Below are 19450 nucleotides of genomic sequence, written 5' to 3'. Positions count from 1 at the left end.
CTACTGTAATACAATTAAACAGTAAGGGTGCTCCAGTTTGCTGAAGGAGGATACTTTGGACACTAGTCACAACAATATTTCATGCTGCATATTGCTAAAAACAAAACACTATTAACTTTTTGAATTAAAAGAATGCAAATGCTGGTTTTTAATATTCACATTGTGAAGCCAAACCTACAAGTTCATGCCTAATAGTCATGAAAATGGAAATCTCTATGCACATCTTTGATTTTTAGAAATACATTTTGAATGCATCGCTTCTCTGCTTCCAAAGCAGTGTTTTGTATTTTTTGTGTGTATAACTTAAGATTTGTGTAAAAACATTAATGGAAACTACATGACTAGACAGTTGAACACTCTTGTTTCTTTAAGAAGAGGAAACATTGGGCCCAATGTTGCAGTCCCTAGATGGACAAAGGTCACATCAAAGTTAATAAAATTAAAAAAAAAAAGTGAATTTTAACCACGTAGGAAGTACAGGATTAAACTAGAAGTATTATCTACTAAAAACACTTTCTTTGGTTGTCTAAATTTGTATTTCCTACATGTTCTAGGTTTGTGCAGTTTTATACTGTGAACAGTGGAAACATCCACTCAGAAAGACATGTTCAAGTGGGTTAGGTTTAAAATTTGACCGTGTTGTTATTTGGAGACACTGAATGATCTCCAGATCCCAGATATATTCTGAAATTCCATACTCTCACTAAGGTGTTTTAAAGATAAAAGTGGCTTTTGCATTTTTGTTTATATATAACCCTAAAATGTTTGCATTTTGAAGAAACTGCCTGCTATCAGGGGGAGTGGCGAGGAGCTAGTGGGCAGGGAAAACTAAAGGCGGGCGAGGGAAGAGGAGGAAATGTCTTCAGTCTTTTAATAACAACAATAATACGAATGTAAGAAGTTTATATAAAAAGAACTCTATATAAACAATATCTATTGCAGTGTTTTAAAAAATGTCTTGTTAACAAAGTAGTGAATTAAAAGATAAATCTCTAAATTCCAAATTGGAATTCCATTTGGGCTGTAATAATATATAAAACATCTTTTCAAAACTACCTAATACCCTAAAACAAGACACTTGTATGAGACCATTTGGGTGAACTCAGGCTTCTGTAAAATTCCTGATGGCTATAAATAGCATGGTGCATGCTTGTGAGTCATAGCAGAACTTGAAATCAGATGGGGTGAATCAGGGGATCCTGAAACACACAAACCCTCAAACTTTGCAATCAACTGGGGTTGTGTACACACAGTTTTTGTACTTAGTTTTATTACATACATTTATGGGAATAAACTCTGTTTAAGGCAACCCAATATACCTGCATCCACATAAGGGGTTGTACCAATTTAATATATTTGGTTTAAAAAAAATGAATTAGTTTAAATTGGAATAAAAATTGTGAATAGACCTGACTTTGTAAGATTTACTAAATAACCTGGATAGGAAGATGGAGAGAGGCATTAAGCAAATAACTCTGTACTTTTATCTTGTTTTAAAAAACATTGAAGATGTTATGTTTAAATTAGATGGTACACAATGTTCATGGACAGCAAGGTTTTTTCTTTAACTTACGGTAATTAGAGCCTTAAATCTTTCAGTCAGATCTGCTAAGTTTTTTTTGGTGTATTTGGTTTAATGAAATTACTTGTTTCTTCATCCACTTCAAAAGTATTTTTGACATGAGCAGTAGCTGTGCTGATTTGTATTTTGCTGCTCTGACATTTCAGGTGATCCCACCCAAGGAGTGGAAGCCAAGAAAACATTATGACGACATTGATGATTTAGTGATTCCAGCTCCAATTCAGCAGATGGTCACTGGTCAATCAGGCCTTTTCACTCAATACAACATTCAGAAAAAGCCAATGACTGTGAAAGAGTTCAGGCAACTGGCCAACAGTGATAAGTATGTATATTCGGTATTCTGTTTGGAAAGGAGAATGTGTAACCTTCTCCCACTGTGATTTTTACCTTTAGGCATCAGATGATTTTTATGTCTAACCTACTTACTGAAGGCCATCCTTGTCTTCTTCTAGGACTTGGTAGAAGGCACTACTCAGTGCATAGAGTAGTCTGAAAAAAATGGAGAGTCTGTCATCACCCCAACCAATACTGCATTTACAATGGCGCCACTGGTGCCAGGCCCATGGTCGAAAGGGGCTCCAGCTCACTCTTGTCTGCCCCCGCTCTCTCCTGTGGGGTCAGAGAAGCTTGATGCTGCTAGCTGCTGCGGCTCCATGGCCGCGTCTGCTGGCAGCAGCCTGGCTCCTCCCTGGCCTCTTTCCCCAGTGTGCTACCTTCCCTACCCCCTCCCTGCCACCGATCAGCTGCTTGCTGGCAGGAGGGGGGAAGAGGAGGGAGCCACAGCACACTTGCAGCTCTGGGGAGGAGGAGAAGAGGCCAGGATGAGGCCTTGGGGAAGGGGCTGGAATTCGGGCACCCCCATGACTCCAACCCACACCCCCAGTCCCCTGCCCACCCTGACCGCTGCACCCTCTCATGCACCCTCAGCCCCCTGCATCCCCTCACATACCCTGAGCCCCCTGCCCTGACTCCTGCACCCCCTCACAAACATCCAGCCCCCTGTCCTGACCCCTGCACTCCCCTCACACCTTCCCAGCCCTGACTCCTGCACTCTCCCACATCCCCACCCCCATCCTGAGAACTAAACAGGAGCTGCCCCATGTAAGCACTCCATACCCCAACCTCCTGCCCCAACCCTGAGCCCCCTCCCTCACCCTAGCTCCTGGCCAGACCCTGCACCTTTTTTTTTTTTTTTTTTTTTTTTTTTTTTTTTTTTTTTTTTTTTCCCCCAATATTTGGAAAGATCATTAAGTGGTCCATTGAGACCCTCCGTGATTTTCAAGTGGTCTGTGGAAAAATAAGTTAGACTACAAGAACAATCAATGTACCTCACTTTATTTTCATTTACTTGCTATTACTTTTAGGAGGAGGATGGGAAAAAAAAAGAATGAAAAACAAGGGCAAGGGGGAGATAAGAGTGAATGTTCTTTTTCTTGGCTGGGTCCCAAGGAGGAGCCCCAAAAATGAAGCTGAGCACAGGGCTGGGAGCCCCCACTAACTCTAAATCCACCACTGGCTGTCACGTCACCTGGGCTGGGGATACTGTCAGGGCCAGTGTAACCACTAGGTGACCGCCTAGGGTGCCAAGATTTAGGAGTGCCAAAAAGCAGTGCCCCCAATTTTTTTTTTTACACTACAGTGGAGTCGCATCTAACGCGGGGGTTAGGTTCTAAGGTCAGCGCATAAGAGGAAAATAGTGTATAGTGAAAATTACCATAAAGTCCAGTATACACTAGAACAGTGATCCTCAAGCTATGGCACGCATGCCAAAGATGGCATGCAAGCAGATTTTTTTTTTTTTTTTTTTTTTTTTTTTTTTAAAATGGCAGGCTGCAGGTCCTGGCCACCAATGAGCCTGCTGCTGGCCTGGGATTCTGTTCACTCAGCTGGCAGCGGGCTGAGCAGGGCCAGCAGTGGGCCAGCTCCTACCAGCTGGGGTCCCGGCCACTGGCCCTGCTCAGCCCACTGATGATCTGGGGTTCTGGCTGCCAACTCCTTGCCAGCCAGGGTCTCGATCACCGTCCCTGCTCAGCCTCCTTCCAGCCTGGGTGAATGGCAGGAGGCTGAGTGCAGTCACCAGCTGGGACCCCGGCTGGCAGCTGAGTGAACGGAACCCCAGGCCGGCAGCAGGCTCAGAGGTGGCTGGGACCCACATTTGGCACGCGTGCTGTAGTTTTAGGACCCCTGTTCTAATGTTTACTGTAGTTCATGGTAACTTTAACTATACGCTATTTTCCTCTTATGCACTGACCTTAGAACCTAACCCCCGCGTAAGATGTGACTCCACTGTATTCATTTTTGAAAATTTATAATAAGCGATGCTCCAGGGTGGGGGCACAAGGTGGAAGTTTTTGCCTAGGGTGCAAAATATCCTTGCACCGGCCCTGGATACTGTCAGCTGATCCCCACAGTCTTCAACCTACCTGGGCAGTACAGCAGACAAGGCCCTGCCCACTAGCTCCCTGCCACTCCCTAGCCCACCCACCACTTGCCCCTCTCTTTAAGGCTTAGCCCTCTCACTTTTAAAAATGATTGCTTGCCCCTCTCTCCCCCACTCAGGCTTTTCTCGCAGCCCTGTTGCCAGGTATCCAGTTTTAGACTGGAAACTCCAGTAGAAAACGGGACCTGAGTGTCTGGTTAGCAGTGCTGACTGGAAACTTAAATGTCCTGTTATAGGAGTAACCACATTAGCCCCTGCTCCTCCCACTCCCAAAACCCACCCCAGAGGACTGGAAGAGAACCTGTCCTGCTGCTGTGGGAGGAGGGGCAGTTCAGTGCAGAGAGAGACAGAGAATGGGCTAGAGTCACATAGGTACCCGCTCTATGTGGGCAGGGGCAGGAGGGATCCTGTTTACCCCCGCCCCAGCCCTGCTGTGCTTGCAGTTTACCCCTGACCCCTCCCTTGCTCCATTGACCAACCCTAGCTCCTGTCCCACTGTGCTTTTACCCCTGGCCTCTTTTACAATCATTCTCCAGGAGCCAGACCCACAAATATGTTTGGCACCAGACCCACAAAAAGTTAATTCTGCCCAGACCCCAACATCTGTCCATCCCTTTATCCCCAAATCAGTTTTTCTCCCCCTCTTCACATCTGTTCTGTTCCCTTTCCACCAGCAATTCTGCCCCCACCATGCCCCAAGTCAATTTTACCCCCCTATTTCCACTCCCCCCTTCAGTGCCCACAGCAGTTCTGCCCCCCCACCTCACCTGTGCTCCTCTTGCAGCACCTGGAATTTTTCAGCCCCTCCCACAGGCTTGAGGGAAGGGAGGCTGGAACGGAGACCCTTCCCAGGCCAGGTGCTGCACGGAGGGAGAGCAGAGGGGGAAGCAGGGGCTGCTTCAGGCACCAGCACAGCAAGCGCATGCCTGGGACGGCAAGCCGCAGGGGTGACCTGCCAGTTGCTGTGAGGACATCAGGCAGGTGACTTTTGGTGGCTTGCCTGCAGGCGGTCCGCCGGTCCCGCGGCTTCAGTGGCAATTCGGTGGCAGGGATGCTGAATCTGCATGACTAGCAGACCGCCCGCAGGCGTGCTGCTGAATCCGCATGACTGCCATGCTTAGGGCAGCAAAAAAACACAGAGCCACCCCTGTGGGGAAGGAGCAAAGGAGCTGTCTTATTGCTTTTTGGAGGGTGAGGAAAGAGGGAGTGGAACTGTCTTGATCGAACTGCTCTGAGTGGGTGCCATCTTTTCGTTCACTTCCCCCTCGCCCCCCTTTGAATAGTGTCGGCTCCTGAGGAGAAGGGAAATAACTATCTGTCTGCCTCTTGCAGCGTCCCTGATTGGCTGCTGTTCCCCAGGAGGCAGACAAATGAGTAAAGCAGCCAACCAGAAGGCTTTTCCTCCAAGGTGGTCCTAAAAAAGTGCACCTCTGCAACTGGGCTCATTTTTTAAAAATTTAATTTCCTGTGTCTGTGACCCTTTATGATCCAGCATACTTTAAATCCTGGTGATAATGAAATCTGTTTAGATTGCTATGATCATTTGTTTTATATGCTGACATCTGCATAGGGGGATATAAAAATATAACACATACATATAAAAATTATAGAATATAAAATGCCACATAGTCATATAAAGGTCGTATAGACATAGTTTAGATTGTTCCTTTTACTCACAAGTGGTGAAATAATGTGTAGCTATGAACTTGCATAGGATATCCCATGAGTGCTAACAGAACCCTAATTCTGCACTCACCATAATAGAAAATATTTTAGAAATATTTGTAATTACAGTTGTTTTATCCCTCTACCTATAAAATCATATTGCTGTGTTATATTTAATAAGGCTATATGAGTTTGAAGTACTTAAAAAGCCACTTAGCTTGTTGCATTCTTCTTAAAAAAGTGATAGCAGAAGCTCCTAACCTTTCTTTAAAGAAGATTTTCCCTCTGTTCAAAGAAGTCAGGTTTCTATGGGCATATCTCTGTGACACTAAATTGCTTTCTCCTTCATTTGGGATCCCCAGATGAGAATGCCCTGAACGTGGATGTCATCTTAACATGGTTGAATGGCTCTAGTCTGAGTGATAAACTGCATTTAAGAGAAACCCTGGTCTGTAGTCCAGGTTACTCATGGGTTGCTGGGGTCCAGCTCCTGTTTGTTGAGATAGTCCATTCGCCGTGAGGCTTTTCCTCCATCCTTCTCAATAGGAGCTCTGTCAGCTGCATGGCTTCCTGCTTCCTGTACTTCCAAGTTTTCTTCCATGCAGTCTGAACAGAAAGAAAAGCCTTACAGAGTTGATCAGGAACTTTCTCTCCCTCCCAAGTTGTTGCGTTTATAGAAGCAAATTTCCCTTCCTAAAGACTTCTTTAAATAAGGGAGTACTGTGGCCGGACACCCTGAGGAAACGGTTTTGGAAAGTAGGCTGCTTGGCAATAGCAATAGAAGCATGCTCCCTCTATGGGAAATTAGAAGAATCTTCCCAGGCCACAGAAAAGGATGTAAAAATGCCCCAAGCATCTGAGACAAGCAAAGGGATGAAGACAAGATCCTCTAAAGATTCCTGCCAACTGGAAGAACTGGTGTACCTCTCCCAAAAAAGCTTTGTGGGAGAGGGAGAAAGGAAACCAAGGTCCACAGGAGCCTTGGGATTCCTCCCCTTGCTTCTGGCCAGGGCTACTAAATGGCAGAACATTGGCCTTTTGGACCTGTTGGGGATAATCTACAGGACCTACTTCTGCTAGGACCAGCATGTATTTGCACACTCTTTTGTGTCTATGTCCCTACAGTACAGGGGTAGGAACTGGTGACCATATGGCTTATTAACAGTAGTACTTCTTCACCAACCCAGAAAATGCGGTAGGCTAAAATGGAGGATGGGGTGGTGAAGAAAGACTGTGGGGCCACCAACTAGTAGTTTTGTATTGGCTCTTTCAAGAGCCTTGGGTGACAACAATCACACTTAATGGCCTAAAACTCAGAACAGGCAGCAGAAGTTCCTTCCAACTGTTAAGACAGGAACAAATTATCTGGGAAGCGCAGGACTAATAGCGACATAAACCTGTGAAAGACATTACCCAGTGTTACTTTGAAAGCATTGCTACTATGAAACCTATGGGTTTAGGACTGTTGAATACGTGAAAGGACAAAAGAGTGTGAAACTGATATATTTGTCTAAAAGTACTTGGTCTGCAAAATCAAGTATAGAGCACATCAGGAACGTGGATGTTGGGAGACATCCAAACCATGAAAGTGAAGGACAACTTGTCAATTGAGATCCCCTGAAACATTGCCTTTAATTTCATTTTCCCTTTGCAGATACTGCACTCCAAGATATATAGATTATGAAGATCTGGAGCGTAAATACTGGAAGAATTTAACCTTTGTGGCACCGATCTATGGAGCAGATATCAATGGGAGCATTTATGATGAAGTATGTATAGTTTTATACATGTCATTTTCCCCCCTCCTCAGCGCTGGCCCAAAAGGTTAGTTAATGTTGCACTCTTGTATTGCAGCTGAGAACCAGGTATCTCTTGAGAAAATTGTCTCTCAACATCCCCACTCTTGAGTTCCAGATGTCCTTAGTATGATGCACTTTAGACCTTCTTGGGAAGCAGTATGCCCCCTTATGAATCCGAACATTGGTAGAGGGTATATGGTATCATGGGCTCAACAATCCTTAGCTAAGCATTTCTGGTATCTGCAAGATCTTGCTGCAGCAGCTTATTTTTCTGGATAAATTAGTTTGTCTAGTTACAATCTTTAAAAGGTATAGACATACTTGTTTGTGCAGTATCAGCTCTGTTACACATTTCCAGCCACCTCCGTGCTTTTTGTTATTGGTTCTGCTCAGTTGATTTCCAGTGAGTGGGATTGTATGCATTCAAATCTAAATCCACCCTAATTGATAGTCTGTCAGATTTGGAGCAAAGATCAGGTTGTAAGTGTTGCGCATCATACGATGGGATGGTGTCTAGGGCAGACCAGCACTCGAATGTTGTATGTCCCCTATCACTGTGGTATTTTAATGTCTGATGTGTCATTAAGATGGACACTCTTTGAAAAGGTGTTCTGCATGTGCATGATTTTGCCCTCTTCAAATATGAGTGCTACCTGAAACTCCTCCTCTGTGAGGCAGTGTCAAAACTCACCTGAACTAGTCCTTCTCCACATTAGTGCTAAAGAAAATGTATTTCCTGTAGTGATTCTGTTGCTGGTTTGTTGCCCCTTGACCTTTACTTCTGAGATGAGTGTGGTGCTTTAGACCTGGTGGGCCTGGGATGATTCTGAGTTGACACTTCATTCTTCTAGACGTGCTGATTCCTCTTGGCTCTGAGCTGCTTGGATATGCTCACCTTGTCACCTCAGAAGCAATATTAGTCTGAGGAAGGTGCTTGGGTCTGAGGACTGTCAAGGTCAACTTTGATTTCATCTGGAATGGGGTCAGAGGTTCACCCCAAGGTCCCTTGGACTTGTGAGTTTCCTAGCAAGTTTATGCTCGACCTTAGGTCTGAGGAACCTTCACGAGTCAGATCATTCTCTTTCGAGATGGCTATGTACAGATCCTCTGTCTGAACTCAGGAATCATTCTACCCTCTGGACCTGTCCAGTTCTTGAGGTTCCTTCTGTTTACCACCTCAGGTCTTATCCTACCTCTGTGCTTCTCTTGGGAGGAAAGCGAACACAGTTTTAACTAACATTCTTCAGCTTCGGAGGAAAAAAAAAAGTCTTGAAATAGCTTCATTTTTCCAACTGCTTCACCTTAGAAGATTAGTTGCAATACTGTTTACACTGCTGGACAGGTCTCTGGCTGCGTAGAAATGCCCTTAGAATTACTACCTATTTCTGACTGAAATAATGGAGAAAGGAAATTGCAGGCCTGCACAACATGCGGCCTGTGTGGGCTCACTGTGCGGCCTGCAGGGCAAGCACCAGGGGGGGCTGCTGGTTTTGCCCCCTGCCTTGGCGGGGGCCCCACCTCTCAGCCCTGCGTGTGCTGTGCTTCAACTGCCCTAACAGCCTGAATCACATGTGCCTCTGTCTCCCGCTCCCTCTTCCTGACATACAACGTGTGTCACTTCTGGGGTCCGCTGAGGCAGGAAGTGCCAAGCGAGGGGGAGAGGTGCCTGGCCTGGGCTCGAGCCGCAGCTTGTGGGGGAGGGGGCGGGAGACTGGGCCGAGACCCCTCTCAAGCCCCTCCCCTTCAGTTGGGGGTGGGGCAGCTACTGCTCTGGTTAGTCCCAGGGTGGCCTCTGTAGTGGTCGGGGTTGGGGGGGTGTTGAACTGTCTGTGGACAACCAGGAAATCCCCAGGGGAGGGGGGTGGGTGTGTGTTGCACCTGCCCTGCCCCGACTGCTGCCTCCTTCCCTGGCCCAGGGATCTTCACCCTCCCTGGCCCCTATCACACTGCCCCCCTCCTCCCGGGCTCCCTGCGGCCCCTGTGTTTGTGTTGGGGGCAGGGGAAATGTATTTTGGCGGGGCTGGGCGGCACTGGGGGGATGTTTTGGCAGCACTGGAGGGGGCAGTGTTTCAGCCCTCATCTGTTTTCTTTTGGATTAATATGGCCCTCACTGCTTTACGAGTTCTAGAGGAAGTAGGATTTTGCTGGTTGTTGACACAGGTGACTATGGGTAACAAGTGACTGTTAGTCTAGCTCTCATTATACAGTCAGAGAAATGTGAAATACCTATCAGCATCAATTTTGCTACTTAGAGAGCCATTCAAGAAACTGCATAATATCCTAAGGGAGTAATTAAGCAATGAGACCGTCTAAGAAAGGAGAAGGAAAATTATCTTTGTCAGAATACATGCGCGTCTCCCAACTTACTGGGTGAATCCTTCTTTCAGAAGGGTCTGTGTTCTCTCCACTTTTTGATGGTTCTGCTTAGCACTTCTTGAAATGCTCTCTATCTTTGTAATCAGTAGGAGAAGCAGTGTGTAACTTGGGGCTTGTCTACACTGAAGGGAAAAGTCAATCTAAGCTATGCAATTTGAGTTACGTGAATAGGGTAACTCAAATCGACGTAGCTTAGATCTGGGGGATAACTTCTAATAAAGCAGGAGCAGTAGTGGATGAAGGAATAGACAGGGAGAAGAACAGGAGAGAGAGGAGGAGCTGACACCGTGTAATGGGACATCCATGCCAGGACATGGCGCAAGGGGATCTGGAGGAAAGTGAGAGGTTATGCCTGGCACCAAGTCATTGCTGGGAGGAGGTGCCAGCTAGAAAAGATGGGGAATAATTGATAAAAATGGAAATTATATTTTTAGACAGAACTTTTATTTCCCAAATTACTCTTTGTCCACCAGATGGTGCTCTTGGGCAACTAATGTGCTGAAGGCTAAGCTGGGGAGAAACCTCTTGACTAGATTTAGCACTCAAGAGATTGCTTTTGCATGTTTGTCCATCTCAGAGATTTTCATGTATGCAGAAAGAATGGATGTAGTACTCCCGGCTACAGTTGTGTGCAAACAGTGAAAGAAAGGGGAAGGTGTCATTAATTTCTCATTACAAGCTATTTGTGATAATGGAAACAAATGTTTGTATTTTGTAAAGTTAGGGAAACTGTTGCAGACAACATGCTGCAAGCATTGAATTTACCATAAAACAATAAGGCAAATATCTCAAAGCATTTCCATTTAAAAAAAAAAAAAAAGCCAGCCGAAAGCACATGCACTAATTCATGGATTTAGTGTTGCATCTCTGCACTACTGATGTTTCCATGCCCTATAAGCATGCACTCAGATCTCCAAAATTAGTGGCAAAAGCTGCAGCAATATAGGTCCTTGCTCTTTTGTTTACAAAACAAACAAATAAAAACAGTTGCCATCTAGCTGACTGGTTTTGAATAGGATTTGTCTGTTTTTTGCACAATGACTTTCACTTTCTATTAACAAAGCTATCTCTGAAGCGCCGTACACCCCCGATTTTAACCTTTTTTAAAATTAATTAGAAACTGGCAATGTTGTATTTCTGAAACCCAAGACCTTACTAGTGTTATGGGAGAGAGCAATTGAAATGATACTGCAGCATATTAACGAGTGGTGAGTTCTTTTTCTCTTTAACTCAAAGGATAATGATGGTTTAGAAGAAGGGACACAACTGTAAAATCTGTTACATAGAATAAAAAATAGGAAAGGGAACAAGCTATAAACACGTTTTGAGTTCTGACAATCAACATAAAGAAGCAAACTTTGCTCTTGTGACTTACTATATTACCAGAACCCTTTGAATGTATTTATAGCATTGTGTTTCATGGTTAACTGTCTCTGTTTTGTTCACAGATTAGGATATTTCCTCATTTATAAATTATTTAAAGTAGTAACTGTTGCGAAAACATACGGTGGGTTTATAGAAAAGAAATTCAACGTAGAAGGCTTAGAGTTAGGTCGAAGTATTATGCCATGCTGTACACATCTTTTATTGTTTTTATATTTAATTGCAGTACTTTGTAAGAGAAGGACAACCCAGTTGACTCAAGAAATAATTTAGGGAGGCATTCCACTAAAGGATAGATTACAAAGACTGTATTTATGTTAAGGTCACCACTGTCTGTACTTTTATAGGTGAATTGGGAAACGTTTTATATTTCTGAGACAAGAGTTCAAGGCTCTGTTTTTCTGTGGCCACTATGTCATCTGACCTTGAGTAAAAATGCTTGTGCCAGGTCTACCAAAGAGTTTACACTGTTAATAATAATAAATAATAATGATAATAAATAGCACCAATGTGGCTAGTTACAGTGGTACTGAAAATTGAATAAGACATTTTCTACTGTAGACGCACCTATGGGGGGGGGAAAGAGAAGAAAAGGTTTAGAAAAGGTTCAAAGAAGGGCAACTAAAATGATTAGGGGTTTGGAATGGGTCCCATATGAGGGCAGATTAAAGAGGCTAGGACTTTTCAGCTTGGAAAAGAGAAGACTAAGGGGGCATATGATAGAGGTATATAAAATCATTACTGGTGTGGAGAAAACAAATAAGAAAGTTATTTACTTGGTCCCATAATACAAGAACTAGGGATCACCAAATGAAATTAATGGGCAGCAGGTTTAAAACAAATAAAAGGAAGTTCTTCTTCACACAGAGCACAGTCAACCTGTGGAACTCCTTGCTTGAGGAGGTTTTGTGAAGGCTAGGACTATAATAGGGTTTAAAAGAGAACTAGATAAATTGATAGAGATTAAGTCCATTAATGGCTATTAGCCAGAATGGGTAACGAATGGTGTCCCTAGCCTCTGTTTGTAGAGGGTGGAGATGGATGGCAGGAGAGAGATCACTTGATTGTTACTTGTTAGGTTCACTCCCTCTGGGGCACCTGGCACTGGCCACTGTCAGCAGACAGGATACTGGGCTGGATGGACCTTTGGTCTAACCCAGCATGGCCATTCTTATGTCCTTAATTTCTCATGTTCTTACTTTTCTGAGTCCCCAGTTTATCAGATGCTAATTTCCTGTGTCTGTGGCTTTCTGGTCCTTTTCCCACCACTGCCAATCAATACACTGCCAGTTTTCTTCGAAAAACAAGGCCAAATTTCCATATGAACATAGAAAAACAAATGAGTGCGAAATACACAAAATACACAACCCCTTCAGCCTATACATGATCTATTTGCATAGCATGGAAGTTCTCAGCCTGGGAGGAAATGTTGAAAGAGTTTGGACAAAAACATTTTAGGTAGTTATTAGGTAATAATGGTCTAAAATGTTTTGGCCAGTTTTAAATTCTTTTTTCATCCTCTTTGAATATATAAGAAAATCAGTTTTATTTCTGCAACTGTAATGTTGCAAGATGTTACTTTATAAAATAGAAAATACTGTTTTGGTCTTCCAAACATTTCAAAGCAAAACATTTGCTCAGTACAATATGAAGTCAAGTCTCATTGACAGTAATGTAACTGTTTAATTCTAACAATTGCAACACTGACAGCAAAGAAAACAGGAGCTCTAGAAGTGTTGCTCATCTCAACACTTAAGAACATCTCTCAAAATTCAAAACTCAACTGGCAATTTTATATTTAAATATCCAACATTAAATTAACAGTACACAGGCTCATTCATATGTAATGTTTAGTAGACAGCCACTTGATTGTAGAAAAGCAGTTAGAATCCGTTTGTTCGTCATCCTTGGCATATGGAGAGAATGCAATCAATATTTATTCTGGGCATTTATGGAAAACAGAGTTAATATTTTTAATTAAAAATCTTTCTGGAGCTAACCTAGATTATTAAAATGTTACTTAATTACAATAAAAGATTATTTATATTTCTAATCTCTACATATATTTTAGGAGCATATTTATCAAATGTAATGGGTATTTTTTTTTTTCAGGAAACACATCAGGCAGTCTGACCTAAGGGACAAAGTTGTGTAATAACAGGTTATTTTTTATTTAAAAGATGAAATACCCTTTTTCCCTGGTTATCTTATTCTGTAACAAAGAAGCAATTTTTTTTTATAAGTTTCATACTTATAGTGCCTAATTATCTATGGCCCTTGTTGTAGCACATTAGACTTACCTTTTATTTCCTCTGAGAAATGTTGCTGAACTTTCCTTTACAGGTAACAGTTCAAACGAAAGATCATTAGTTCCCTTTTTCCTAATATGTTGGGTGACGGTGGGCTCGTCTACTCTAGAATCACAACAGTGGCTCAGCTGTACTAATGTAGCTGCACTGCTGTCGCACTGCTAGTGCAGACACTCTGTGCTGACGGGAGAGAGCTCTTCTATCGGCACAATTACTCCACCTCCCCGAGTGGCATTAGGTATCTCAGTGGGATAACTTCTCCCACCAACCTAGCACTGTCTACACCAATGCTTAGGACGGTGTAACTTACATTGCCCAGGGAGGTGGCTTTTCCACAACCCTGAGCAACTTATATTATAGTGAAGTAAGTGCTAGTGTGTATAAGCCCTGTTTGTTACTGTTAACTACTGTCCAGTGTTAATAGAGTCTTATGAACAGCATTTGAATCAACTTTCGACACACTGTGGAGATGGAAATGGAAAGCCTGATGTCTCTAGCAAAGGTTTGAAAACTCAGAGTCCTGGAAAAACTGATTCTCTTCTTTCTCAAGAGCAAAGAATTTTGTAGCTTTCAATAGCTCAAGTGAAAGATCTAGCTTAAGATTTAAAGTAGGCTCAGGAGCTCTAATGTAGCTTTCCATGATAAGAGTAAAATGGGTCCCAGGTAGAACTAACTTCCATTCATTTTGGTTTTTTAAAGGGTAATTATCGTTAGTGGTATGATACCATTCTTTACTTCTCCTTTCTTCAGATCAACCAGCAGTTAGTTAGTTAAAAACACAAAACATCGAGGCCAGATTCCAGAGGAAATTTAAGACCGACACAACCTTTGTAGACCTGTCATAGAGTCTGGATTTAGGGCTTGATGCTGAAGCTTGCAAGGATCATCTCCTGCCTCAAAACACTACGCCTACTATGGACGATGCTGAGTAATAGGTGGCTGTGTGTCAACTTGGACAACTAAGTCAATTCGATCTAGTTCCTCAACAATGGACTGCCACAAGGCTCAGTACTCAAGCCAATGCTTTTTAATGTTTGTACAAGCAACATGCTTCCAACAAAGTCATGCAAATTTGCATAGGCGGATATCCTCACCTGGCAACACAAGCCGCCAGCTTCGGTGACATCAAGTCCACCTTGAACAGGGACCTAAACCCAGGGAGGAATAGTTCCAGAAATGGAGGCTCAAGACAAAGCCTCACAAAACAGTCACTGCATTCCATCTTGATAACAGGAACGCTAAGCGCATCCTAAAAGTGACCCTCTGTGGCCACACTGTGTGACATGACCCCACTCTGACCTATCTTGTAGCGAAGCTGGATTGCATGCTGATGTTCCACAACCATCTGAAGAAGGTAGCTGCCAAGATGAAGGGTCAGCCTGGTCCAGTGATGGGCAAGCATAAACTGGGAAGCACCTGCATCCATGTTACAGACATCAGCGATGGCCCTCGTGTACTCTGTAGCCAAGTACAGTGCAACAGTATAGACAAGAAGTAGCCATACTCTACTTGTTGATGTCCAACTGAACACTACAATGCAATGCATCACTGGAACCCTCAAGTCAACTCCAACACCCTATCGGCCCATGCTGTCACACATTGCTCCCACATCCATTTGCCATGATGCCACAACCCTTCGGGAATTTCTGAGGATGATGGAAAATGAATGTCTTCCAATCTTAACTCTGCGCAGTAGGGATGCTGACATTTCAGCACTCCTTTCCCCAAACTTGAGTGACATTTCCCAGAACCGTGCAGAACTTCAGTAGAGGATGGGAAAAAATCTGGTCTTGCTTAACTATGAGCATGTGTTTAAGTCCTGTTATCGTCAGGGAGCTTTAAATGCATGTTTAAGTGCTATCCTAAATAGAGATGCTTTCTTGAGTTAGGGCCTAAATTACTTTACTTGAATATCCTGATGTTCTGTATATCTAGTAATTTGTACCTTACTGGTGCTTGTGATTACTGTTATAATAAAATGTGATTTTCCTTCTCTTTACTTTTAGGGAACAGCTCTGATCTCAGTTAGTTATTTTACATCACACACAGTGATGCATACTTTAGCATCTGAGATTAGAATTGCACTTAATGGATAAATGAAATACAGCAAAAACAACATGTAGGGCTGTAAATATAGAATTCCTATGAGTTATAATGATGATAAAATGACTGAAATTCCATGCAATTCCTCAGAAAGTTTTCTTGTCCAATCTTTTATTAAAAATGCTTCTGAAGTGACTTAGTGATTTTATTTTTTCATCCTTGACAGAGCAATGTTAAACTTTCAGAAGTAAATAAAATAATGTATGTTTTAAGTTACTGTTTGTTAAACACTTTCATATTGCATGATTTTACTTTGGAACCCAAATAAAATACGCATCCATGCCTTTTTGAACAGGGTCCTAGCTTGTAGGTATATCTACAAAAGAGTTTTTTTTTTTTTTTGTTCTCTGGCAATTTATTTTTAATGTAGCTGCACTTATAGCCCCTATCAGGATTGGGGTCCCGATGAATTAGATGCTGTACAAACCTCTAGGACAATGTGTTCTCTGCTCTGAATCTTAGGGCCTGATCCAATGCCCATGTATTCAATATGAGTCTTCCAGTTGACTTCAGCAGCCCCCTTAAGTGCTTATAATATTGTACTTGCGTATTAATATATTGCAGCATTAGGTAAGGTTTATACCACTAGTAATGTTGAGTGTATGTATTGTACTGTTGAAATTTTTTGATAATTGTGTTATTTTTCATTCCTCTCTTCAATTAAAATACCTTTTGGAATCATTTCAGATTGTGTTTTTCATTTGGTAGTCAATCAGTCATTTATTTGTTTATTTTAGTATCTATTAATGTATTTTATGTCTGTGTTTCAGGATATTGACGAATGGAATATTGCCCATCTCAATACAATATTGGATGTTGTGGGTGAAGACTGTGGAATTTCTATTGAGGGTGTAAATACCCCCTATCTCTATTTTGGCATGTGGAAAACAACATTTGCATGGCACACTGAAGATATGGATCTCTACAGTATTAATTATCTCCACTTTGGAGAACCGAAGTCATGGCAAGTGCAATTATTTTTTAATGAAAGCTCATTTTGAAAGATGTTTCTTTTTTGTTTCAGCTGACTAAAGCAAACAGGTGAGGTAGAATTACTTCATGGTGAGGAGCTCCATTAAAAAACAAGATAAGAGTGATTTGGTGGGCAGCTCAGAAAGTAATGAAATTTGAGTCTTGTGATTGAAAATTAAATATAAACTTCTCTTCCTTTTAAAGGAAATGGCTAAAAAGAAAAATATGGGACTCAACTGAATGAGTTCAACAGAAAGAACAACAAATAGTTAAACAACAGACATTAGTTGAATGAGGAAACCCACAATACTGTTTGAGAACACTCTTATTAGGGCCTCATTGAAATCATCGGGACAGATTTGATGTCTTAAGCCCATGTGAGCAAAGTACATAAGCATGTAGTTCATTTAAATGTATAACCAGACCTCTGAAGTCAATGAGATTGCTAAAGTGTTCTATTGAATTGTACCTGTATTATCCACTGCTACACAGCAGACTCCACATGAGTGGAGACTGAATGATCAAGGTATATCTTAACTGTGATGCCCGCAGCCAGAGAGGTTCTCTCTCCTGGACTGTTAACTGGACAGCCATATGATAGTATGAGGAGACAACTAGGTCAACATGCTGTGCAGTGGAAGTCCAAGGTGCCTTGGGGGTTGGTGTGGGTGGGTGGGTGTAAGAGAGAGAGAGAGACTTTACATTTTTCACTCTGATGATCAGAAAATGATTTTTAGTTGAAAATACTGGTGACCAGAAAAGTGATGGAGATAATTCATATTATGTTATGTTGGTTGCTTTATCATATGCTAAAGCTGCATATAATGCATGTCATCCCTATGTAGGTGCCTATTTATTTCTGGTCATCCACTTATGATGGTGGGAATGTTTGTTTGCAGGTGATGTTCACTAATGGTGTTGTTGAAATTATGTCCATGCATTCAGTCCCTTCTGGATTAGGAGAAAGAACTGTGACATTTTAAATATGTAAGCTGGCAAACTGATCAACTTACTAAAAATATTGCAAAAGCACAGTAGGAAAAATGTTTTCTAGATTCTAGTTCTAGTCTAATGCTTTACATTTAAATACAAGACAGTGGAGCTCTCGTTACTCTTTGTGATAATACTGAGAAAGTAAAGAGGACCAGGACCATAATTTGAAATCATATGAGTAGCATATATCTGAGTTTTGCATCATTGAATAGTACATTTTGTTGGAAATGATTTGGTTTAATGAATTCAAGTATATTATGACTTCACTGTAGGAAAAAAAGATGAACTTTTCAGATACAACATTGATGGATTGATATTTTAAAAACTACCTAAGTAGGCAGCTCTCTTTTGAACACATAGTTTTTATGTTTGATCCCAAGAAATATGTAAGTAATTTAGAAAGCAATTTTGCAAAACACTTAATATTGTAAAATTCCAACCAGCAAAGACACTTACTTAATCCTAATAGAACATGTCCATGTTCTGGCAAGAATTTAGCAAAGTTCTGATTAGTGCGTTTTAAAGTATTTTAAAGCAAGTTTTTAAAATATTTGTGCTGAATGCCCCTCTAGTCTACAGATTAGGTTTTGAGTCTTCCAAATAACTAAATAAAATTTAAAGAAATCTATTTGAGTGCCCCCCTAAGGAGGAATAGTGGACAGTAAGCACTTTGTAATTTTATAAATTTTCACACTATCAAGTCAGATTTGTCTCAGAATTAGACCTTATGGAGAGAGGGACGACCCAAAGAAGTGTTTCCATTGAATCTTTTTGTATTTTCAGTGGAAAATAAATATTCTCTGCCCTGTTTGCAACTCAGACACTGAAGCATTTAGCTACTGTATAAAATCCTGAACATGCATTGACAAAAAACGCTTAAGCCTGTTTTCATATTCTGAAGTGAAATTTAATACTAGCATAAGTAGTTAAACCTTTATTAGATTATTCAAATTGAAAGAATTTGAAAAATCTCAGCATTTATAAAATGAGGAAGGATTTTATTTTTTTTAAGCATGTGCTCTTTAACCTGATTGTTAGCCACTGCTATCATAAGACATAGTAGAAAATAAGAATTTCTGTTTTGTTGAAAATTACATCATCTCAAAATTGGTTTTTGTTTGGAATCAGAATAAAATGTCAGTATTTTTTTAAATAGAAAATTTTGAACAATTTCAGTTTTGAAATATCCAGTAGTTTCATTTTTGATAATATCAAAGCATTTTGTTTTGGTAAGGTAAAATGTTTCATTTCAATAATTTTGAAACGGTCTCTCTATAAAATATTAAATATAACACACATAAATAGTGCTAAATATAAATATAGGATATTAAATTAATATTTTAATTCAATAGTTAAAATAATGAAGGCACAATTTTTTTTTACCCTGGTGAAACATTTTGACCTCACAATGATTTCTTTAAACTTTTTCCCATTGAAAATTCTGTCAGAATCCATGTTTCCACAAAACGTTTCCATTTCGACTAAACTACATTTTTTGATGGAAAACTGTTTCACTGAAACATTCTCAAACAATTCTAATTACCATTAAGTTAATCTTTAACAATTTTTTTAATATTTTCATAAATGGGAGCTAGGCCCTCAACTCCCACTGATTTTTTTTTTTTTTTAAATGAGAGTTGAGTACCTAACTGCCCTTTCTGCCTTTGAATATCTCCCCTCCAAAATACATTGTGTATTGCTATTATATGGCAAATGGAGACCGTTTATAAATCATAGAAAAATATTTAGTTTCTTGATCATTCTTTGAGCATAAGTACTTATTAGATCCACATTAATTTTATAAGAAAATGTATTTACATTAAATTTA

The 19450-nt window shown here is 41.2% G+C and overlaps 1 protein-coding gene across 2 annotated transcripts in view; it reads left to right on the top strand.

The window, feature by feature from the left end:
• KDM4C (lysine demethylase 4C) overlaps positions 1 to 19450 on the top strand; it is a 443189-nt gene that overhangs the window by 53748 nt on the left and 369991 nt on the right. The window contains exons 3-5 of one of the 2 annotated variants that reach the window (XM_050943102.1): positions 1729 to 1904; positions 7342 to 7456; positions 16428 to 16621. The exons of the other annotated variant lie outside the window; for it this stretch is intronic. Coding sequence (XP_050799059.1) covers positions 1729 to 1904; positions 7342 to 7456; positions 16428 to 16621 — 485 coding nt within the window. The remainder of the gene's footprint in view (positions 1 to 1728; positions 1905 to 7341; positions 7457 to 16427; positions 16622 to 19450) is intronic. 2 annotated transcript variants of the gene reach the window in all.

Source organism: Gopherus flavomarginatus, chromosome 3 (genome assembly GCF_025201925.1).
Source record: "Gopherus flavomarginatus isolate rGopFla2 chromosome 3, rGopFla2.mat.asm, whole genome shotgun sequence".
NCBI classification, from domain to species: Eukaryota; Metazoa; Chordata; order Testudines; family Testudinidae; genus Gopherus; species Gopherus flavomarginatus.
The sequence above is the reverse complement of the archived record's forward strand: the minus strand, read 5'-3'. Positions and strand labels throughout refer to the sequence as shown.